The following is a 21,074-nucleotide window of genomic DNA, read 5'->3' on the forward strand; positions in this document are numbered from 1 at the left end:
TGACAGTGAAGTCACAAAGATATCAATACTACACGCCCACGCCACTTTCAGACAAAACGGCCAAGTCAAAGATAGCGTCTGTCGTGAGGGGTATTCTAGTCATTGTACAAGTTTCTATCCATCCAGTCTCCTTCTTCCTTCCTTGGAACTTTCTTCGTCTTCGATTCCTTGCTTCCCCCGTCGATCTCGCTTTGACTCAAGAAGATAAAGAAAACTCTCTACTGCTTCACACCTCTGTTCAAACATGGCAGAGAACGGCGAAGAAAAGCTACTCGCCGTCGCACGTCACATAGCCAAAACTCTCGGCCACAACGAATCAATGGCCGACGACATCCTCCAGATCTTCTCCACCTTCGACGGCAGATTCTCCCGCGAGAAGCTCTCCGAGGACCAACAACCCTCAGACGACGGATCCGGAGGAGTCGCCGCCCTCGAGCGAGCTCTCAACTCCCTAGACTCCCAGATCTCCCGCTTCGTCGCCTCCGATCAGCCAATCTGGTCCGATCCCGCCGACTCCGCCGCCTTCCTCGACGCGATCGACGAGCTCGTGAACCTCACCAGAGAGTGGAGCCACGCGTCCTCAGAAAAGCCCATCAGCGCGTGTCTCTCACGCGCCGACGACATGATGCAGCAGGCCATGTTCCGTATAGAGGAAGAGTTCAGGTCTCTCATGGACCACGGCGCCGAGTCCTTCCCGGTGAGCCACCGTTTCGACGAATCGGAGGAGGAAGACGATGTTGATGATGGAGAAGAAGACTACGACGATTCTCAGATCCCAGTCGCGCAGCCGCTAACTGACTACGACCTCATCATCGACGCGCTCTCTTCAGCAACGATCAACGATCTCCACGAGATAACTAAGCGCATGCTCGCGGCTGGATTCGACAAATCGTGCTCCCACGTGTACAGTGGGTCCCGGAGAGAGTTTCTCGAAGAGAGCATGTCGAGGTTAGGCCTCCAGAAGCTGAGCATCGAAGACGTTCATAAGATGCAGTGGCAGGAGCTCGAGGATGAGATCGACCGTTGGATCAAAGCCGCCAACGTCGCTCTCCGCATCCTGTTTCCTAGCGAGCGGCGTCTCTGCGACCGTGTCTTCTTCGGCTTCTCCTCAGCTGCTGATCTCTCCTTCATGGAGGTGTGCCGCGGGTCAACGATCCAGCTCTTAAACTTCGCTGACGCGGTTGCTATTGGAAGCAGGTCTCCGGAGAGGCTGTTTAAAGTGCTCGACGTGTTCGAGACGATGAGGGATTTGATGGTTGAGTTCGAGTCTGTGTTCTCTGATCAGTTTTGTGTAGTGCTTAGAAACGAAGCTGTGACGATTTGGAAGCGGTTGGGGGAGGCGGTTAGAGGTATATTCATGGAGCTTGAGAATCTGATCCGGCGAGATCCAGCGAAAGCTGCTGTTCCTGGGGGTGGTCTGCATCCGATCACTCGGTATGTGATGAACTACCTCCGCGCGGCGTGCAGGTCTAGGCAGACTCTGGAGCAAGTGTTTGAGGAGAGCAATGGTGTGCCGTCGAAAGACTCGACTCTGTTGACTGTACAGATGTCTTGGATCATGGAGCTTTTGGAGAGTAATCTCGAAGTGAAGTCCAAAGTGTATAAAGATCCGGCGTTGAGCTATGTGTTTCTGATGAACAACGGGAGATACATTGTTCAGAAAGTGAGAGACGGCGAGCTTGGAGTGCTTTTGGGAGAGGATTGGATTCGGAAACATAACGCTAAAGTGAAGCAATACCAGATGAGTTATCAGAGAAGCTCGTGGAATAAGATGATTGGGTTGCTGAAGGTGGACAACGCGGCGGTGGGGATGAACGGGTTAGGGAAAGCAATGAAGGAGAAGCTGAAGGAGTTTAATATGCAGTTTGATGAGGTTTGTAAGGCTCATTCGACTTGGGTTGTGTTTGACGAGCAGATGAGAGAGGAGCTGAGAACCTCGCTGGCTAGGCTGTTGTTGCCGGCGTACGGGAACTTCATAGCAAGGTTTCAGAACCTTGGAGATATAGGGAAAAACGCGGATAGGTACATCAAGTATGGTGTTGAGGACATAGAGGCGCGTGTTAACGATCTGTTCAAAGGGACATCGACCGCAAGGAAATGAAGGTGCGACACGGAGAGCTCCCACTTGTAAGATGTTTGTAAACGTACCGCATGGTGATGACCAGTAGAGAGTGTCTTGCAGAGTGGATTTGTAAAATGTATGGTTTTGGACAGCTATGTTAGTGTTTGTGTTATGTTGTATTGTATTCAAAAGAAGAAATGGTCGAAGCGTATGACGTGAATCCCGATACTCCCTTGATCATTTATAAGGGGGTTTAGAGTTGAAATCAAGGAGCAAAGTTTTTAGTGAAGGTTGAGCAATAAAAAGGCCTTTTAGCTTAAATTCTTACATTTGCTGAAGGGAGGTCGGGGCATATTTTCAGCTGGAACCGAACAAATGATCTTCGTTTCTCCTCGAGTTGTTCAAAACATGAAGCATCCAAATTGTTCATCTACATAAGTTCCATAACTTTAGGTAAAGTATAAAAAACATGAAGCATCCAAATTGTTCATCTGCATAAGTTCCATAACTTTAGGTAAAGTTTAAAAAACCAGTTGGCTAAACCAATTTGAACCATCCGGATGGAGATAGTTCATAAGCTCTCTCTCTCTCTCTCTAGAGCAGGGAGTCTATAGCGAGTTGCTTGTGCCTCAAGCTAACTCTACAAGCTAAAAAGGAAGAGAAGCTCTCTGCTTCTATTCAAGGTAGCAAGCAACATCTCCTTCTCATTGTTCTAGTTACCAACATGATTATGTGATACTATGCGACCATCAAAAGAAAAGGGCAAGTGATGTTGAAGTTTTTTGTTGAATCCTTGAAACAGAGAAAATAACACAAGTTCCAAAACAAACAGAAGCAAAGCGAGTCTACGAAAACATATGACGTCTAAGAAGACATAATAAAAGAGCTGGAAAATAACAAAATCAAGCAGCCTGTTGACCAGCAAGCCTCTTCTTGGCCTCCTCAATGATGGTAAGCTTAATACCTTTACCCTTGGGAAGAGACACCCAGGGCTTTGTTCCTTTGCCAAGGGTGAACACATTACCCAACCTTGTTGCAAACTCATGTCCTGTCGAGTCTTGGATGTGGATAGTCTCAAAGCTTCCCTTATGCTTCTCACGGTTCTTAATCACACCAACACGCCCCCTGTTTCTTCCTCCGGTAACCATGACAACATTGCCGACATCAAACTTGATGAACTCAACAATCTTGTTCTCCTCAAGATCGAGCTTGATGGTGTCGTTAGGCTTGATGAACGGGTCAGGGTAACGGATGGTGCGACCATCGTATGTGTTGAGGTAAGGAATGCCCTTCTGTCCGACCTGGATAGTTCGAACCTTGCAAAGCTTAAACTGTAAAGAGAAACACAAACATGTCAAGCATTACACTAAACGATGGGGACAAGAGAGAGAGAGGGAGAAAGGATCTAAACCTTGGCTTCCTCATCTCTGATGGAGTGAAGACGGAAACGACCCTTGGTATCATAGAGAAGACGGAAGTTCTCGTTAGTCTTGGGGATAGAGATAACATCCATGAAACCAGCAGGGTAGGTCTTATCAGTCCTGACTTTGCCATCAACCTGGATATGCCTTTGCATCAAGATGGAGATGACTTCACGGTAGGTAAGAGCATACTTCAACCTGTTCCTGATGATAAGAACAAGAGGAAGGCACTCCCTCGACTTGTGTGGTCCAGAAGATGGCTTGGGGGCCTGTGTGGAACCAATACGAACATCGTTATTCAAAGCATATATATAAACAGAATCAAAAACTGAGCAAATAAAGAGAAGAGGAGAAAACATACGAAAGCACCACCAAGTTTGTCAAGCATCCAATGCTTAGGGGCATTGAGCCTCTTCAAATGCTTCTTTAAACCTCTCGCCTGTTTAGTAATCGAACATAACACATATGTTAGAGCTATACAAAATGACATTTTCAGTGCAGCTACCACATCTGAGATCTAAGTAAGTCAGATCTAAGGACAATCATCGTCATGTATATTTGAAAATTATCGAATCAAATCCAATTGCTCTGAAGCTAAGCTAACGATTATCTAGCTCAGTAACACAAAGCTTCCAGCTCGATTATGAATCACTACATTAACAGCAGATAGAACGAAAGAGAGTGAGAGGAAGACGAACCATGTTTGGAGTTCGGAAGCGTAGCGCCGATCCAGACGGCTTCTCTCGTTTAGCTCTGAACGAGTGGTGAAGGTTGTGAGAGAGGAAGGGTAAAACCCTAATTCTATTTAAATACCCTCTACACTGATGTTAGGGTGTTTTGGGCTCTTAAAGATTCGGCCCATTAACTTCGTTTTTGTTAGGCCTTTTGATTAGTCCTTTTTTTTTCAATTTGCAGGAAGAACACAACTTCAAAGTATATTTACACATTTAGTTTACCAGAGAATCTAAAATGTTATTTAAACAACTATATGAAAATATAGTTAATTAAGTTAATATAGTGTAATGGGTTTTACATTTGATTATGTAGTTAATGTTAAGCGAAGTAAGTCTCTCTATATATACTTTTATTACACTTTTCATTATCTTCCACATGATCATTCCAAGAAACAAAATTCTCACACATGTAAATCTCTGTGTATACTCCGTGTTATAGAGCTAAAGCAAAACTCACATACTAATGTCACAAAACCGTATGATAAGCTCCTACGTTGAATCAGCAAGGAGATTGACACAAGGGGCAGACTTTCTTATGAGATGTGAGGAACCACTTATCTAAACATGCTTTGTGAAACTTGTATTTGCATGTCACGCAAGCCCGCCTTGGAAGGCTGTGATTTGCTGTGTGGATCACACTGTAACATATAGGGCAGTCCTCTACTCCTTCAAATTCCTTGTCCGAGTTCCTCTTCCATATTCTTATCGCCTCTGACAGAGCCCCGTTCTGCTCCCATTCAACACATTGAATAGAAAAGAAAACATTCAGCTACAAACTTGCCACTAAGTTGACTCAAATATGGAAATCATGCAGGATAACAAAGATCTACATGGCTTATAAATTACAGTACCTGATTACGAACAAACATTAGCATAGACATCAACCACTTCCTCTGCTTGGCGTCGCTTATTCCGATACTTTTTGTGCAGTTCACATCAACAGGCTTCAGCGGGTAAGAAACTGGAAGACGGATCACAAGATCCATCCCGGTTTCATCCTTTGTATATGTAGCTACTACTTCATTTGCCGATTTACTTATGCTTACTGAAAAGCTATCATCATTAAAGTCTGCCTTCTTTATCTGCAGCTCACATAAAAAACGAACGGAATATTTGTCAATGCATTAGTGGATCTTCACTGCAACACTTATAAGAACAGGGTTTATTGCACATACCTGAGACAGTTCGTTTTTGATTAAAGAAGGACTGCACCACGTTCTTGTAAATGCTTCAATCAAAGATGACGCAGATCGATCACGCATTTCGCTAAACCATTCTCTAACGTAAGCCGGAAGAACACGTAGCATCAGACCATATATAGCCCCAGCAAGCGACGACATGTTTCCGGTTTCAATAGGCCAAAGTGACTTTACTGTTGACAGGGACGAACCAGTTGTAATCGCATCGGTTGCTGCAGATGCTACCACAGATAATTCAGATGGAATATCTCCATCTTTTTTCTTCAAGCTCTGTGCCATGTATTGTTCCAAAGGAATATGCTGGAAAAGACTATCTAATATCAAAGGATTTGCAGTTCTCTCTATATACTGCACCAGTCTCTCTCGTCCTTGTGTTAGTGAAGGTAAAGAGTTAACATGCGAGAGTAACAAAGACCATGCCAGGAATGTTTGCACCTGCCATTAGAAGTAGTCAATACAGTAAAAGATTTGTCTGAAGAGGGACAATAATTGAAAAGAAAGCTTTTGAAAGTAAATCTTACCCTGTCTGGTGCAGTTAAATCTGTATCAAGGAGTTCATAATTTAACTTCTCAACCATACAAGATATTTCATCTCTTAGCTGCAGCTTTTCTTCAGATGGCAAGCCAACGTTGCTGGAGTCCTGGTCACTGAGAGACTCATCACTGGGTGACACATTCCCATCAGCAACTATGGCCAGCCTGGATATAGGTTCGGTAGACAAAACAATGTATGCAGCACGTTGCAGCGAAGGGATTGGTTTGGAGGAGAACATTATTGCATACAAAGAGCTTATGGCTCCCTTGCTTAGACCCCAAAATTCCACTGCTCTGACAGCTCTATCTCTTGCACGTGGAGAAGAGTCGACTACAAGCTCAGCCACCAACTCCCAGAACTGCAAATGATCAACTCGAAAGGAAGCAACAAGAGATGCTGCCTCTGGGGAATATGAAGCAGCGATAGCCTCAGCAAGACCGGTGCAGAAGAAAAGACGGAGAACACCTTCAAGTATCCGATCTTTAACTGGGTCCCATATTTCATTGGCCAAGGAATAAAAAACGTATTCACCGTCAACCGAATTATTTTTTACTAATGCATTAAGCAAGGAAAATGCTGAGAGAGCATTCTTGGCATTGTCTAAAGAAGGATCCGATATAGAAACAATATGCCCAAGTCCCTCAAGAGTATCAATCTCCTTATCCATGGAAGAAACACCACTAATGAAGTCATTGACGTTCTCAGAAGTCTCCTCCATCACAACTACTGCAGACTGAATCAGTCGCCTCAAATTAGAAAAGACAAAATCCCAATCTTCCTCATTAAAATCGTTTCCACAGTAGCTAACTGCAACCATTATTAGTCTTGCCAGCAGAATCTGGACGGCTGAAAGTTGGGTAACTACGCTTGATGCACCAGGAACTTGCCTTTGTTTGCGAAACAAGTCAAGCAGGAGTGTTCTCTCTTCATTGCTCAAATGCCTCTGTAATGCTGCCTTAGCTACTTCAGCCTTTTCGCTCACGGGATAACAAGATATAACAAGCTGAAACCAATCCTGCATATCTGATAAACACAACGAAAGAACAATAAGCTACGCATGCAAAGCAAAAGCTAAAGAAAAAAAACAATCCCACATTAAATTGCTTCCTAGAATGTCCATCTAATGCCAACTATAACCACTTCTCAGGTCCCTAAACCCTGATGTAAGGACCTGACAAGTGGGGCCTCAAAATTATCGCTAAGTTGATCATGTTTCATAAGAAAATGCTTGCTCTACATCCACCTTCAGCCTAATCCTTTACTTAAGTCTAAACAATGTACAGAAAATAACAATGAGATCGCTAGGAAGACCAAAAGTAAATTCATGAAAATTAATTGGGGCCTCACCTTCCCCACTTTGCCAGAGGACTAGAGGAGGAAACGACAAAGACCTCTCCAGCCAACCGCTGAGGTAAGCTTCCAGTGGCAGCACGCTATCTTCACCGGAAACACTAGATTTGGTTTTTGTACGTAATGGTGAAATTATTATGCTCATAATGAAAGGAATGATTCTCAAACAGTTTTTGCTCGGCTCTTCCCCGATGAAGAGTTTATCTGTGACCATTTTGAAAACAGCCATGGCTTCTTCTTCTCTCCAAAGGTCCTCCTTGAAAAGAGTGAAAATCAATGACATCAGAGCCCTCAAAAATGGTTCCTTGACGTCCTCTATCTGGTTATTCAATTCAACCCACATGTTCCCGCAGCTGTCTATCTCATCCTCTCCATGCACAAGAGCACCATTGAGTAGAATGTCAAAAATGGAGTTTAATAAACTCCCATAAGCTGGTTCACTCTTACAAAATGAGACAAGTGCTGGCAGGAAAGACGTTTGAACACTACCCCCTGGCCACTCCCACGTGCAGAGTATTTCTGCGGAAAGCCAAGCTTGAGGGGATAATCCATTATCTTTGTGGCCAACAACAAATCGGTGAATCCCCATTTTCGTGATCAGGCTGTCAATGAAAGAAACATATCTTTGACTCTTGGATGTCCTCAAATCGCACACGTGAGCAGGAACATCATGCGTATTAATGATAGTTAGCGAGCTGGGGCTGATCCACATAGGCCATACATCACTCTCACGCAGGAGCAGTCCACATATATCTTCTTCATCAGTTTGATCCAATGAAAGAGATTCCAACACCTCGGGCATCCATGAAGCACATAGTAATGTAAGTTGACAAGGTTGCAGATCATCCTCAAGTTGGACAACTGACCTTACGGACTGAGCCAAAATCTTTGCTGAACTCTTTCTGACATCATAGTTTATAGATTTCCAGAAATGATTATTCATCTTAGAGCAAACAGCATGAACAAAACCACACACTATATTCCGATCCTTTTGCTTCTCTTTAAACTCATTGAGGGTACTGTCCACTACTGATGATATTCTACTCTCCAAGTCAATGATAAAGACAGAAGAAAAAATAGTTGAAAGTAGAGTGGCATCCTGATTCAGAGACTTTAAACTGAACAAACTACCATCAATAACTTCTGCTGCAAACTTAGTTATGGCGATCACATCGACGGAACTGCTCAAATCAAACTCTATATCAACAGCCTCAACGATAAGGGAGGAACATGTATCACTAACTGAACAATATGGTGACTGTTTGATAAAAGATAGCAGCTTTTCGAGGATCCCTCTATATATCAAGACCAACGAGCTTCTTGACACAAAAGAAATACTGCTGTCTTCCGTTGCACCACCCAGAACTGAACTGCATACAAAGAAATATAAAATAAGTACTGAGAGCAAGCAAACAAGCAGTCTCAAGACTCGGCTGAGAAGTGTAAATGCAAAATCTTGGATCGATTGTGAGCTTGAATTAAATTTGATATGAATATTAGCTTTATTTGATACTGTTTTATTGATTGAGTAACTTACCACAAGAACTGAGCAGCAGAGGTTGTAGTCACCGGGGAGGAACGTACAAGACTTATAGCAGTCGATTCTATGAGCTCATGATGCCAATGGTCTGGCTTAGAGCCTATTCTTTGACTCAACTCCAGCCCAGAACTTCTTTCTGTAATTTGATCCCTTGCTTTCTCTAAAAGCAATTCCATAGAAGCCAGCTTATCGAACCCGTGATGTTGTTGATCAAATACATAAGAAATTACATCACTCCACTGCTGAGAGAAACATTCATCATCAAGTAATGAAAGCAGGAGATCTTGTTTAGCAGCTCTAACTGCAGTCGAAGAGTCATATCCATCCACGCACCAAGGAATAAACATTTCTTGGAAAACTTTAATAAACTTTTCTGGGCTCATATCCCTCCCTTCTCCAACAGAGAGAAGGGTATAAGTCTCTATATCACCTACAAGTACCGGAACTATTTTTCTCGGTCCAAATATTGATACTGAAACTGACAAAAGCTTCAAACCATCTATCAATTCCTGAAAACAGAAATAAAAACTACATGAGTTACCTACATAAAAACATCATATGGCTTAACATGACATAATTGGGTAATAGTGGACAATAACTTACAGATGATTTTATCCATGGAAAAGCCTTGGACAGCAGTGGCCCCATAAATTGATCCAAAGGCCAACTCTCACCTTCCAGACCTGAGTATCTCTCCAATAACAAGAGAAAATCAATCATTTTTCTCATGCTGCCGGTAACTGTCTCTGTATCTCCCTGCTGAAGCATATTCAAGAAGCTCTCCTGAACAGATTTAAGGAAATAAGACAGCAGGTTCTGTTCGAGTAAATTAATTCCTGAAAGAATATCTAAGATGCATCTTCCTAGCTCTTGCAGAAAATTAACTGAACTACTCATGCTCAGAGTTTCAGATGGCTTCCTCTGAATATGTGGAGTACTGTCCTTGGATAGTTCAAAGAAGTTTGCCCATAGATGCTTCACAAGAACTTTATCAATTAGATCAACTTGGAGATCGTGAGTGGAACTGGGACCATCGCAATACCTTGAAGCATTACGTAATCCCCAGAGGAAACATTCAGTGGTTGCACGGAGAAGAGATAATTGATCCGCGCTTGAAGAATCACACATACTCCTCCCAGCTAGTAAGTTATTGAAAAAATTCACAAAGAACTTATCAGCTTGCACAGATTGGGTTGGCATAACTTCAAGGAACAATATCAATGCAGGGTAAGAAACCTGTGGGGATCCAAAGCACCCGTTCCTAAGAAACTGCCATAAGTGATTTAGAACAGACTTATGAACATTTAAGTAGGTCCAACTCTGAGGAAATTTTCTGGAGAACAGCAAGAGGGCCTCCCACATTGATGAGTGGCAAATTGGACTAGTTTCTCGAAAAACACCAAGCAGGGCTGGTGCAAGACATCTAACGTCGCCTTCACTAAAGACTTCAGGAACATTTTTAATGAAGCTGCTCAACAAAGAATAAGTCGCTGATCGGATACTAGGGCTTTCGGATTTTAGAAAGTTCAGAAAGCATTTATGGAAAGAGAACAACTTCGCAGCTGAGGAGGTTGCTACTCTCCTAGCCTTTGAGGCAAGTTTTGATTCCGCATTGACACTTTCTGAGCCAGCTTTATTGGGTTCGTGGAGCAATATATCTAGAAGTGTAGCCAACGCCCTCAGAGATGAAGACATCATCTGAAAACAACGCAAAATAAGACATTGGAAAAAAAAAATCGATAGAAGGAAAAGTGCCTTAAAGTACAGATTCCCCCAGATGAATTACCTGCTGGTACATTTCTTCTAATTCATCCGAAGCAAGTGCTTTATCAGATAAATTTTGAGGTGTAAGTCTCAGATTTTCCTCCAGATAAGCGAAAATCTCAGCTGAACACAAATTCAAGACGTCTAATCTCTTCTCCTGGGCAGGGAAAGCTGCCTGTTTAAACATTATGCAGCTAAATGAAAATCTGAAAACGGATTCTATAAAAAGAAGTGCAAGTTGACCAGAACTAGATTGTCACTGGTCTAATAAGACCAAAAGAGAGTTTATAATTGAAAGAGCGGCATCTAAACCCAAAGTTTAAAAAGAGAAACTTCAGAAACGAGGTGCCAACCTGCAAAGACGATTTTGCTGCTTGAGAAACTTCAGAAACCAAATCAAACTGTGAAAACCACCAGGGGCCCATTATAGACTTAAGATGGGGTGCTAAATCTCTCCTGAGTAACATGTAAGAAAATAAGAGTAAATGCAGATTACTAGTCATCCAGGGAGAAAGCATAAAAGAGTAAAAGAGAAGTATCCAATGCATGCATGCTGAGACAATACCAAGACATATTCCCTATATGATACATTCAACATAGTCAAGCTTCTGCAGCACTGAGCATCAAAAGATTCATTCCAAGAAAAAATCATGTATTCATTCGATATAGATGTTAGGAAATCCTCAAAGCTTAACCATATCACTCACGACATAAGAAGACTACCTGGCATACTAAGAAAAATTAAATAAGACACTGCATACGAATGACGGTAAGAAAAAGGGCATGCATTAGAAAGCTGAGAACAAAAATACAAACCCGACACCAGTGACAACATTAGTCATGACGTCATGCGTAGCTCGCCGGACATCTCTACTATAGTCTAGTATCAACTTCTTGTACTCAAATGTCTGGACAAGTAAAACATTAAAAAAAAAAGTCAATGAACAACCAAATGCACTGCAACGTGAGGAAAAACAAGGATCAACACGCTGCAAAGCACTAGTACGTTGACAAAGAAACATACCCATTGTGGGATTAATGGCACAAGTTCTTTCCCTTTCTTCTGCTTAACCAGTTCTGACAGGGAAGTAAGAGCTTTAATCTGTTCAAACAAACAAATCACGATTAAAAAAAAACTCAGAAGATACTCGATTGAATAATCAAGAACGCGCGTTACCTTTGTTGTAGGGTCTTTTCTTGAGAGACGTTGCAAGTGTTGGGCCATCTCACTATCCAAATCCTACAATCCATCAACAAAGATGAGAGACCGAGGCAGAATCAAACAAAGAGGCACAAACATACCAAGAAGGGAGCAGAGTCTTCGTTTGACATAGAAGAAGCATCGAATCTAGAGCTGCCCACATAGCCGCCAAAACCTACGGCGGCGGCTGCGGACCCAGACGGCAACAGAGAAGCTGCCAAGCTGTTCACAAAGCTCAATTAGTCAAATTAGTACCAAGCCCAACGAAGCATAGACTCGAAAAAGGTAAGGCGTGGGAGAGATTGGAGGATGATTTCACCTGCTGCTTGAAGGACGAGACTTGCTCCTTGCAGCATCTCCTTTGGGTCTACCCATCTCGTTCAGAGAGAGAGAGAGCGAAGGATGGATGGATGGATTTGATAGGTGTAGCAGAGAAGTAATTAGATGGAAGTTAAAGGATCGGAGGGAGAAGGCGGTGGCGGTACGGTCGTGTCGCCGTCGCAGGAGGAGTCAGAGAAGAGTTTGTCCCGTCGAGCGCGTGTTGGTTGATTAGTTGGTTTTGGTTAGCTGAGTTAGGCCCAGTTATCTAGGGCCCAACTTATACTTTTAAACCTTAAGGGAAAAAATGGAAACGTCACGTTGCCTTTTTTAACAAGTTCCATAATTTCCAATATATTTTAGGAAAATTAGGACCAATAAGAAATTAGCTACGAAAAAATTTATACTTAACTCTATAGTTATGTTATTGATATGAATACTGTAATCTGTATAAATTATACACCATATATCACAAATCTTGATGTTTAGAGTTATACTTAACTACGAAAACAATCAAAACAATCAAGTAATTTAAAAACTTTCTAATGTATATATAACTGATTGGTAATTAAAAAACAAAACAAAAAGGGAAATGTAAGCAAGAAAAAAGGGAAAGGAATTAAAGCATGAATTTGGTAGAGGTGGCGAAAGGATCATGACCCCGGTAAGGCGGTAATATTTGTTGATGTGTTTATGTTTGTTAGAAATGAAATAGAGTGGATATTTGAGAAGAAACTTATCGCCGTACAAAAAACTACAGGTAGTTAACTACTCAATCCTCTATAAAGCCCTCATTCTATTTTCTGACCACAAGTCCAATAACAAATACAAACAGAAGCAAAGAGAGAATGGAGTACAATAAGCAAAGAACTATGTTAATTGCAGTGTTGCTTATAATAATGTGGAGCTGTTGTTACAACCACGCCCAGCTGAGCAGTGACTTCTACAAGGAGAGCTGTCCCTCGTTGTTCTATGCGGTGAGACGCGAGGTGCAGCGGGCGGTGACCAGGGAGCGCCGCATGGCTGCTTCTCTCCTCCGCTTATTCTTTCACGACTGTTTTGTCAACGTAAGATTTTTTTTTTTTTAATGACACAAGGTCCAAGGAAGCATGGTTGGTATGTTCCATGAATTACTCTAAACAATTTACAAAATGCATGCATGGTCTACAGGGGTGTGACGGATCAATATTGTTGGACGACACTTCCTCTTCTATGGGAGAGAAAACGGCAGGCCCAAACAATAACTCCGTGAGGGGGTTTGACGTTGTTGACAAAATAAAGTCGAGGGTTGAGAGACTATGCCCAGGCGTCGTCTCATGCGCAGACATTCTCGCTATCATTGCTCGTGACTCTGTCCTCCTCGTTAGTACTTTTACCTTTACTCTTTAAGACAATACTGTTAAACCTCCAACTAGAACATTCGGATCTATATATTTTCAGCTCAATAGTTTTTGATGCATCAAATACTTTTACATTCTTTACTTGGCACATGGTTACAAAAAAACTATAATAATGTGAGATCACCATGCTCTATGTGTATATATATACTACACATTTATATATAATTAAGACCTGTTTGTGTTCATTCTATTTTGTGTTCAACTGAAAATTACAATGATACTAACTAGACAAAATAAAAATAGTTACATACTTTGCCTATAGTTTTATATTAAAACTAGCTCTAGGAAATTATATAAAAGGTTTGGCAAGAAACAAGCATGTAATTATATATTATACTTTTTGACATTTGACACTTTCGTTTGTGTATATATAAATTATATATTATGTAGAATATGTAGTTTGTCCCAACCAGATAGCTGAACCACTATATATGTGCTCTTTTGTTTGTGAATAAATAGTGTACGTGAACGTATCTTAATATATGATCTTTATCATATATTTTGAAATAAACAGTTGGACGGCCCTGGTTGGAGTGTAAAACTTGGAAGAAGAGATTCCACCACAGCGAGTTTCACGACCGCCAATTCAGGCGTTATCCCTCCTCCAACCTCTACTCTCGACAACCTCATCAACCGTTTTAGAGCACAAGGTTTATCCTCGCGCGACATGGTGGCTCTCTCTGGTGCACACACTATTGGACAAGCTAGATGTGTCACATTTAGAGACCGTATCTACAACGAAAGCAACAACATCGAGCTTTCTTTCGCCTTGTCTAGACAAAGGAGCTGTTCGGCTGCCTCTGGCTCTAGCGACAACAATGAAGCCACTCTTGATATCCACTCTCCTGGAAGGTTTGACCTCAACTACTACAGACAGCTTCTCAACTACAGGGGTCTACTCACTTCTGACCAAGTTCTTTACAGCGGCGGTTCCACTGACTCGCTTGTCGTGTCTTATAGTCGTAGTCTGAACGCCTTTTACCGTGATTTTGTAAGGGGTATGGTTAAGATGGGCGATATCAAACCCCTTACTGGATCCAGTGGTGAGATCCGCAACAACTGTCGCAGACCCAATTGAATCTTCTATTACGTGTTTCGTGTTATCTAATTTTTACGTGTTTTCTACGTCAACTCCTTAAATATGCATTTTCCATATAAAAACATAATATAATTGAGATCATGATAAGTTTGTGGCTATGCAGTTTTCATTTATGTTTCCGTCTCCTCTCAGTTGTCATATTAGCTCTACAATATGATGAAAAATTGTATTGCCATTGCTCAAAAACTCATTCTGAAATTTCCAAATAAAATATTTCTATTTTAATATAATTCAATAAATGATTATTAATCAAATTGCTAAAGAGTTTCTTCTTAATAGATTTCTCAGTCGAGAATAAGTCTTAAATCTTTTTATTTTTTCATTATTTTATTATTTAAATAATTTTTAAGAATCATTATTGGAAGTTCTCTAAAGCTATTATCATTCAATGAAATAAAGTTTTAATGCAACTGTGTAAATGCTGCTGTTTAGTTATAAAACGCGATCATTATCCAATCATGCATAATATTGTGTGGTGAAATGAGAGCCGTAGGATGAAAAGTAAAATTGGTGAATGAGAAGAAGTGATGAAAAGTCATAAATAAGGTGGACCGCCGGTGACGTTTACATTGTGTTTGCTTGTCTTAAAAAAACAGCAGAAACAAGTAAGGAAGAGAAGAAGACGCTTGTAAGAACTCCAAGGAAGGTAGAGAGATCTGCACACGTCTTTATTCGAGATCTCCGATTCATTCCCATACGATCCCTCGTCAGCGGTAATTCTCTTCCTCGGGAGAATCTTCGATTCCGTAACTGAGATCTCACGGCTCTGTTATAGAGCTTCAGAGTTGTTTGTGTAGATTACGTTACCGTATGATTGATAATCCTTTCTTTCTCGCATTATCTTATTCGTATTCAATCTGATCAGCTTTTCCTTTCTTTTTTACTGATTGTTGTTGCATAACAGGTTGCTTTGTTTATTTTGCTTCACAGGTTGCACAAGCTCCTGAGGCCATGAGCTAGCACCAACTCTGTGCTAGCTTGGAGAAAGTAGTCTTCTCTTTTTTGGAGATGTGCATGACAAGAGAGAATCCAGATTCACGTCTCGGAAGATGGAGGAGGTGGCGGAGCGGTTGAAACTGAGCGTAAGGAAGAGGGAAGCGGGGGTTGTTTAAACTGGAACGTGTGAAGGAGGGGGAGAAAAGGAGGTGTGTCGATGGATGCGGAGAAATGTGATGGAGATACTTTAGAGTATGAGAAGTTGGTGAAAGAGGATCTTTACTTTATAGGCCTGCCCTTGCTGATATTGTGTGGGTTTGGCAGTGACAAAGATGAGTAGTTAATGCCTGTTTCACAACAAAGATGAGTAGTTTTTGAGATTTTGTTTTTAATCAAGTTTTGAGATTTTGCTAACTCTCTGATGTTAATGAGTATTTTACATTAACGTTTGTTAAAAAAGTAAAAATCCTGAATATAATAAAAGTCATTTCCAGAGGTACAAAAGCTTGACCATACACTGCTTGGTTCACTGAAGAATTAAGCTACCAAGAGAGGTAGAAAGGGAGAAAAAGACTCAATGACTTTTATTGACATTTAGTGGTGAAAACTAGATCTGTAATAAAGTACAGAGACAATATGCTGTTTTGGTGTTGTCCATTGAAACAATTAGACAAATTACAGACAAATGGAGATTAAGAGAGAGTAAGAAAACTCAGGAAGAGCTGTCGGAATTGGAACAGAGATGGTTCCAGAGATAGCGGCCACTAGCCATGTCAACGCATGTCCAAAATCCAGTCTTCATTGCCTTTCCCACCTGATAGCCCAGACAAAATGAGAGTCCTGAATAGAGAGAGAATGAAGATAAGAGGAAAAAGAAGAGACCTTTGAGAATCTGGAGTCAGAGTCGGCGTCGGCGGGATCAACGTCGGTGAGAGGGTCGGCGAGAGGATCGTCGTAGGAATTGTTGAGCTTCTTGAGGACAAAGAACCCAGCAAGAGTAGCCGACAAGAATATGAGGATCAGCCTTAACGGACACATCCCTTTCTTGCTTCTTCCTTCCTCTCTTGGTTTGCTTGAAGAGCAATGAGGAGAGAGAAAGAAACAGAAGTTGACAAAGAAAGAAGAGAGAGAGAGAGGTGAGGAGGGAAAGAAAGAAAAGACCAAATAAAAAAATGATGGAAAAAGAGGAAAGGAGGAAAGAAAAATTCAAAGGGTGCTGTTGAAGAAGTGCCAAAGCAGGTAGGCCACTACCTAAAGTTATCTCAAGAATTTTAATAGTATCACATAATAACACCTTTAGATGGCTAATCGTCACATCATCACTAATTAAATACCCAAAGTGGTTTGCTGATACTTTTCACTAATTTAGTCGGAATTTTCATCGAGCCATTCAGTCTGATGCTTTGTATTTGATCTGCACTTCAGTTTTAGCCTGTAAAGACACTTACCTACATGACATAAACAGAGATTAAGAGCTACAGCAATAGTTACCTCTCCATCAGATTACTAAGTTCCTGGTCTCTTGGCTTCATACCCCATTTGGTGTCAACAAGTAAACATACCCGTTTAAGACTACTTCTTGTTGAAGCATACTCCTTTACCTGCATTGATTAATGTTCAACACACATTGGGATCACTGACCTGCTTAGTAAGAAACAAAAGTGAGCACAGAAAATCAGCACTATAAGTTAAAATAATAGCCAGATGCAGAGATACTCGCAAGATCTTCCCAACCTTACTTAACTTCATCTTTTACAAAGACGAAGCCGTGGCCTGGCAAACCAACAAGGCAGACTTTCCAACCAAGACCGAAGAAACTGATGGTCTGAAGTAAATAAACCCCTTTGTTATTATATGGAAACATAAGCCGTATCTTCAAATCTACAGTATCTTCACATTACACGATATTACATGAACAGAAAATCTACAGTATGTTCAAAAGAAGCTTAGCGCCTTGAGCTCCTTGGCTTTCTGGAAACAGCATAAGGAGACTGAAACCCAACATTTTCTACGTCTCCAACAGTTTTGAATAACCTTCTCTTCCTAGCCTCTTCCACCAGCGACCGCTGCAGTAACTTCCTCTGCACGTCTACAAGTGAGCGGTTCCTTGTAAGCGCGCGGTTGTCTGATGTCAATCTCCAGTTACTCGAACTGGAAGCTGCACATACGTTGTCGTGTCCTGAATGTAGATGGGATCTTTCTTCAGGACAGAACCTCGTCATGTTGCGAGTTCTGGTCTTAGCATCAGGTTGAGAGCTGTGCTCATCAACAGATATGTAGTTGACGTTGGAATATGATCCTGAATTGGAAGAACTCTGAGAATTCGCCTCATCATGAGCATCTTCCTCCTCGTACCTCCAACCAGGCACCAAAGAAGAGATCTCTCCATCAATCATTTTAGCAATCTGGACTGGCTCCCAATCTGTGATCTCGAGTTCTTTTACCATCTCCTTGGCAACATCAATAGAAGTATCATTCATGATGTCAAAGGGAAAAGAAACCCTCTTTGCCTTACCTGAAAAGAAAAAGGAAACAGTTATGTGACCTAACCATAACAAGATATGATCAGCTTAATCAACTATGTTCCTTTTACCATTTTCATCTGCGATTAGTACGTTGAGAAAGATTGTATTATCTTCAGCGTTCAGCTTCCCAGTGATGGTCATACGGCTCCTTCCTCCTAACTCATCATCCTCCAACTTCAGTCTGTCCATTTCATTCTCGTTCAAGAAAGGCTTCAGATTCACAGCACCTCTCGCGTACACCATCCAGGACTCGTCAGACGATAGAAATGGATCTTGCAATAGCTCTCTTGCTGACACTCTCTTTGAGGCAGGCACGAGGCATTTCCCAATGAACCTCTGCGCCTCTATGTCTCCAACTCTGTAAAAGGCTCCTGGTAGCTTTCCCTGGAAAGCAAAACAATACAAGGCTTATCCCTGGTTCAACTGATAGCTTCATCCACATATGCTCACAGATCGAAAGACATACCGCAACAACTTTCTTGTAAATCTGCGCTGGATTTTTGCACTCACTATACGGGAACTCAGAGGTGATCATCTCCAAAAAGCACATACCAAAGGAATACACGTCAATGAGTTCATTATAGTTCTCCTCGTATAGTTCTGGAGCCATGAACTCGGGAGTGCCTACGCAAAGAGAAGCACAAAGTTGTCTAGAGCAAACAATCTGAACAAGTGAGAACAAACAATTTTTGCTACATACCGATGACACTAGTGGCAGCGTGGCAGTCCCGGAGCATTCTTGCAAGACCAAGATCGCCTATTTTGACTTGTCCAAGATGTCCATTAACAAAGATGTTATCACACTTAAGGTCTCTATGTATCACAGGAGGGTCGTGGCCGTGGAGATAAACAAGCCCTTCCAAGATCTGCCGAGCCCAGGACTTGATTGCTCGAATATCTATCCGAAAGTACTTGTTTTTGTATCTACACAAGAAAAAGGACATGTTCATACAAAGAAAAGTTTTAAGTAATCGTTTTAGAAGAAAAGGTGTGAGAGGATTACTGTCGGAGGGTCCCAGAAGTGAACAACTCGGTGATGAAGTTGAGTGTGTGTGAACGAACATCGATCCAGGAAGTGTAGAAACGAATGATAGATTTGTGGTTTAGAGTGCTGAGAAGATGAACCTCGGAGTATAGCCTCTGTATATCAACAGAGGAACGGAGAACCTCTTTTAGCTGCACCTGGCTCCACGCTACTTCTATTCCCAGCATCTCGTCGATTGCTTTGTACACTGTCTTCATCGCTCCCCTTCCAAGAACTTCTTCAAACTGTTCCAACATATTTAAAAAAACAAAGTGTTACAAAGTGGTTTAGTTCGTGAACATAGACTCTTGTCCTCCCTACTTACACGTCCGTAGCGTCCAGTGGGATCGGTTTCAACATACTCTGGAACTTGATGCGTGTTCATGGTTGACAAAGATAGATTTATGATCCCAGGAATATTTTTGAGAGGACGAGATAACTCTGGCGGCCAAAACTCTTCCTACGTACTTCTTCTTCTACTTGTACTTCATCAAGAAGCGTCAGCAGATAATATATGTTGAACAGTCTTTGGCCTGAACTTTTTTGTTTTTTCAGAAAATCATTATCTTTAATTATTTATTGACCCAAATTGTAAAATATACATATTCAAAACTTTGACAAACCTTAGTTGCCAGTCAAAGACACTCAAACCACATCACAAACATAATAGCAAAGAGGATAAGACTTGAGAAACTGTAACTTACTGGAAATGTAAGACTGGGGAGGAAAGAGTTTTGTTGCTTCGGGAAACTGCACGATTCAACCAAACCAACTATTAGATTGGTGGACAGAAGAATCCAAAATAACAAAAAAAAAACGACAAAACAGAGGAAAAGTCAGAACAGAAGTGGGGAACATGGCGAGAATAGAAGAGAATAGAAGAGATAGTGACATCACCATTGAAAATTTGCTTTTTTGTTGTTGGTGGCGACTTCCTTTAGCTCTCAAGGAGTTCATGGTTCTGTAATATACTAGCAACACATAACAAATATGCAGTAACCAATACACATATGTTCATGATCTTAGCTTTGTGTCTAAGGAGGGTCCTAATGCTAACGGGCAATCATAGATCTAAATGGATACGTTATGCATAATTGCATATTTGACTACTGTTTTGTTGTCAACTAGATGTTACTTGACACGTAGAAAAGGAAGGAGAGAGAGAAAGAGAAAATGGTATAAAAAAAATGAAGATAAGGTTGGAATATAATCCTAAACAAGAAAAGCCGTATAAGTTTGACACTGACTACCATTCACCGCACAACATGTGAAGAACCTTTCTCCACCATCTTCTCCACAGTTGATATGTCACGCAGGTAAGAACCCCACATCAAATTCAAAACCCATTTATCCTTAAAAAGAAACTACCTCTACCGAACTAAGTTCCCCCCAACAACCTTTTATATCACTCACACTTAACACATTAATTAATTCAGGTAACTGATGAGTGTTGTTAGAAAAGGACGTGCTCACCCTGCAGGGTTTTGCAATTCTTTATATATTTTCACAACAGCAAAATGCAAATGCTACTAACATATTAAGGTATTGAGCAATTGATAGTAGAGCACGTACGGGACTTGGCAAAGAGTGTTGAATACTGTTTTAACTCCTTCCCTCAGAGCTTCCACTTCTTCTGATGTCACTCTCCAAACGCCTCGTGCTTTACATCATCAGCATTTGGATCTTCTCTATAGCTCTCGACGTTGGTCTCAGCCATTCGCCTGGAGAAGTTTTCTTAAAGAGCAATGGGCACTACTTGGGAGTTAACCCTTTCGCTAGATTCCCGCCGATGAAATTTTGCAATTTCGCCGGAGAAGACGAATAGCTCCGATTAGCGGTTTAATATAGAATTATGGATCACGCTCTATTTGGTACAGTTCCAGTTTAGATCGGTTCGATTATATCCAAAGAACCGAATTGTTTTGAATCCGGTTCTGATCTACTTGAGCCCTGTTCGTTTGGTTGC

At 41.4% G+C, this 21,074-nt stretch overlaps 6 protein-coding genes across 11 annotated transcripts; 2 read left to right on the plus strand and 4 right to left on the minus strand.

Annotated features, from left to right (window-relative positions):
* Nucleotides 1-60: 60 nt before the first annotated feature.
* LOC106435803 (exocyst complex component EXO70B1-like) lies at nucleotides 61-2,282 on the plus strand. The gene has a single exon (XM_013876733.3). The coding sequence runs from the start codon at nucleotides 245-247 to the stop codon at nucleotides 2,099-2,101; it is 1,857 nt and encodes a 618-aa protein (XP_013732187.1). The 5' UTR covers nucleotides 61-244; the 3' UTR covers nucleotides 2,102-2,282.
* A 547-nt stretch (nucleotides 2,283-2,829) lies between these two features.
* Nucleotides 2,830-4,422, minus strand: LOC106435813 (40S ribosomal protein S4-2). Its single transcript, XM_013876742.3, has 4 exons — nucleotides 4,182-4,422; nucleotides 3,845-3,922; nucleotides 3,474-3,752; nucleotides 2,830-3,393 (listed from the first exon to the last, which is right to left on the minus strand). Exons 1-4 carry the CDS (start codon nucleotides 4,182-4,184, stop codon nucleotides 2,965-2,967), a joined length of 789 nt encoding a protein of 262 aa, XP_013732196.1. The 5' UTR covers nucleotides 4,185-4,422; the 3' UTR covers nucleotides 2,830-2,964.
* A 114-nt stretch (nucleotides 4,423-4,536) lies between these two features.
* On the minus strand, nucleotides 4,537-12,386 carry LOC106435791 (E3 ubiquitin-protein ligase listerin). Its single transcript, XM_013876723.2, has 14 exons — nucleotides 12,126-12,386; nucleotides 11,908-12,028; nucleotides 11,783-11,845; nucleotides 11,630-11,707; nucleotides 11,422-11,513; nucleotides 10,959-11,061; nucleotides 10,628-10,780; nucleotides 9,445-10,539; nucleotides 8,839-9,350; nucleotides 7,299-8,671; nucleotides 5,938-6,974; nucleotides 5,393-5,851; nucleotides 5,069-5,299; nucleotides 4,537-4,944 (listed from the first exon to the last, which is right to left on the minus strand). Exons 1-14 carry the CDS (start codon nucleotides 12,179-12,181, stop codon nucleotides 4,717-4,719), a joined length of 5,601 nt encoding a protein of 1,866 aa, XP_013732177.2. The 5' UTR covers nucleotides 12,182-12,386; the 3' UTR covers nucleotides 4,537-4,716.
* Nucleotides 12,387-12,778: 392 nt separating this feature from the next.
* Nucleotides 12,779-15,973, plus strand: LOC106435766 (peroxidase 68-like). 2 transcript variants are annotated; one of them, XR_007332547.1, is made up of 4 exons: nucleotides 12,779-13,191; nucleotides 13,295-13,486; nucleotides 14,039-15,336; nucleotides 15,554-15,973. XR_007332547.1 is itself a non-coding variant. In XM_013876698.3 (3 exons), exons 1-3 carry the CDS (start codon nucleotides 12,973-12,975, stop codon nucleotides 14,600-14,602), a joined length of 975 nt encoding a protein of 324 aa, XP_013732152.2. In that variant the 5' UTR covers nucleotides 12,779-12,972; the 3' UTR covers nucleotides 14,603-15,973. The 2 variants fall into 2 exon arrangements, 1 of the variants encoding a protein (XP_013732152.2); XM_013876698.3 differs by having other exon boundaries at nucleotides 14,039-15,973.
* A 147-nt stretch (nucleotides 15,974-16,120) lies between these two features.
* Nucleotides 16,121-16,955, minus strand: LOC106435774. Its single transcript, XM_013876706.3, has 2 exons — nucleotides 16,442-16,955; nucleotides 16,121-16,373 (listed from the first exon to the last, which is right to left on the minus strand). Exons 1-2 carry the CDS (start codon nucleotides 16,595-16,597, stop codon nucleotides 16,272-16,274), a joined length of 258 nt encoding a protein of 85 aa, XP_013732160.2. The 5' UTR covers nucleotides 16,598-16,955; the 3' UTR covers nucleotides 16,121-16,271.
* A 430-nt stretch (nucleotides 16,956-17,385) lies between these two features.
* Nucleotides 17,386-20,468, minus strand: LOC106435707 (probable serine/threonine-protein kinase WNK4). 5 transcript variants are annotated; one of them, XM_013876627.3, is made up of 8 exons: nucleotides 20,006-20,468; nucleotides 19,813-19,858; nucleotides 19,434-19,641; nucleotides 19,088-19,353; nucleotides 18,785-19,008; nucleotides 18,551-18,708; nucleotides 18,153-18,468; nucleotides 17,386-18,074 (listed from the first exon to the last, which is right to left on the minus strand). In XM_013876627.3, the coding sequence occupies exons 3-8, from the start codon at nucleotides 19,491-19,493 to the stop codon at nucleotides 17,506-17,508; spliced, it is 1,593 nt and encodes a 530-aa protein (XP_013732081.2). In that variant the 5' UTR covers nucleotides 19,494-19,641; nucleotides 19,813-19,858; nucleotides 20,006-20,468; the 3' UTR covers nucleotides 17,386-17,505. The 5 variants fall into 5 exon arrangements, with proteins under 5 accessions (XP_013732081.2, XP_013732086.2, XP_013732075.2 ...); XM_013876632.3 differs by having other exon boundaries at nucleotides 19,434-19,646; XM_013876621.3 differs by having other exon boundaries at nucleotides 19,732-19,858.
* Between the last annotated feature and the right edge of the window lie 606 nt (nucleotides 20,469-21,074).

This window comes from Brassica napus, chromosome A3, assembly GCF_020379485.1.
Source record: "Brassica napus cultivar Da-Ae chromosome A3, Da-Ae, whole genome shotgun sequence".
Lineage (NCBI taxonomy): Eukaryota > Viridiplantae > Streptophyta > Magnoliopsida > Brassicales > Brassicaceae > Brassica > Brassica napus.

What these genes read in the sequence shown, in the direction of transcription:
- LOC106435803 (XM_013876733.3), top strand. Translation starts at nt 245, where the DNA reads ATGGCAGAGAACGGCGAAGAAAAGCTACTCGCCGTCGCACGTCACATA.
- LOC106435813 (XM_013876742.3), bottom strand. An exon ending in ACAAACTTGGTGGTGCTTTC is followed by an intron (nt 3,753 to 3,844) that starts GTATGTTTTCTC and finishes GGTTCCACACAG; the next exon opens with GCCCCCAAGCCATCTTCTGG. An exon ending in TCAGAGATGAGGAAGCCAAG is followed by an intron (nt 3,394 to 3,473) that starts GTTTAGATCCTT and finishes TTCTCTTTACAG; the next exon opens with TTTAAGCTTTGCAAGGTTCG.
- LOC106435791 (XM_013876723.2), bottom strand. Translation starts at nt 12,181, where the DNA reads ATGGGTAGACCCAAAGGAGATGCTGCAAGGAGCAAGTCTCGTCCTTCA. An exon ending in TCTCGTCCTTCAAGCAGCAG is followed by an intron (nt 12,029 to 12,125) that starts GTGAAATCATCC and finishes CTTTGTGAACAG; the next exon opens with CTTGGCAGCTTCTCTGTTGC. An exon ending in CCTCTGGCAAAGTGGGGAAG is followed by an intron (nt 6,975 to 7,298) that starts GTGAGGCCCCAA and finishes TGTGTTTATCAG; the next exon opens with ATATGCAGGATTGGTTTCAG.
- LOC106435766 (XM_013876698.3), top strand. Translation starts at nt 12,973, where the DNA reads ATGGAGTACAATAAGCAAAGAACTATGTTAATTGCAGTGTTGCTTATA. An exon ending in TTCACGACTGTTTTGTCAAC is followed by an intron (nt 13,192 to 13,294) that starts GTAAGATTTTTT and finishes CATGGTCTACAG; the next exon opens with GGGTGTGACGGATCAATATT. An exon ending in CTCGTGACTCTGTCCTCCTC is followed by an intron (nt 13,487 to 14,038) that starts GTTAGTACTTTT and finishes TGAAATAAACAG; the next exon opens with TTGGACGGCCCTGGTTGGAG.
- LOC106435774 (XM_013876706.3), bottom strand. Translation starts at nt 16,597, where the DNA reads ATGTGTCCGTTAAGGCTGATCCTCATATTCTTGTCGGCTACTCTTGCT. An exon ending in CTGACTCCAGATTCTCAAAG is followed by an intron (nt 16,374 to 16,441) that starts GTCTCTTCTTTT and finishes CTGGGCTATCAG; the next exon opens with GTGGGAAAGGCAATGAAGAC.
- LOC106435707 (XM_013876627.3), bottom strand. Translation starts at nt 19,493, where the DNA reads ATGAACACGCATCAAGTTCCAGAGTATGTTGAAACCGATCCCACTGGA. An exon ending in CCACTGGACGCTACGGACGT is followed by an intron (nt 19,354 to 19,433) that starts GTAAGTAGGGAG and finishes ATGTTGGAACAG; the next exon opens with TTTGAAGAAGTTCTTGGAAG. An exon ending in ACTAATCGCAGATGAAAATG is followed by an intron (nt 18,075 to 18,152) that starts GTAAAAGGAACA and finishes TTTTCTTTTCAG; the next exon opens with GTAAGGCAAAGAGGGTTTCT.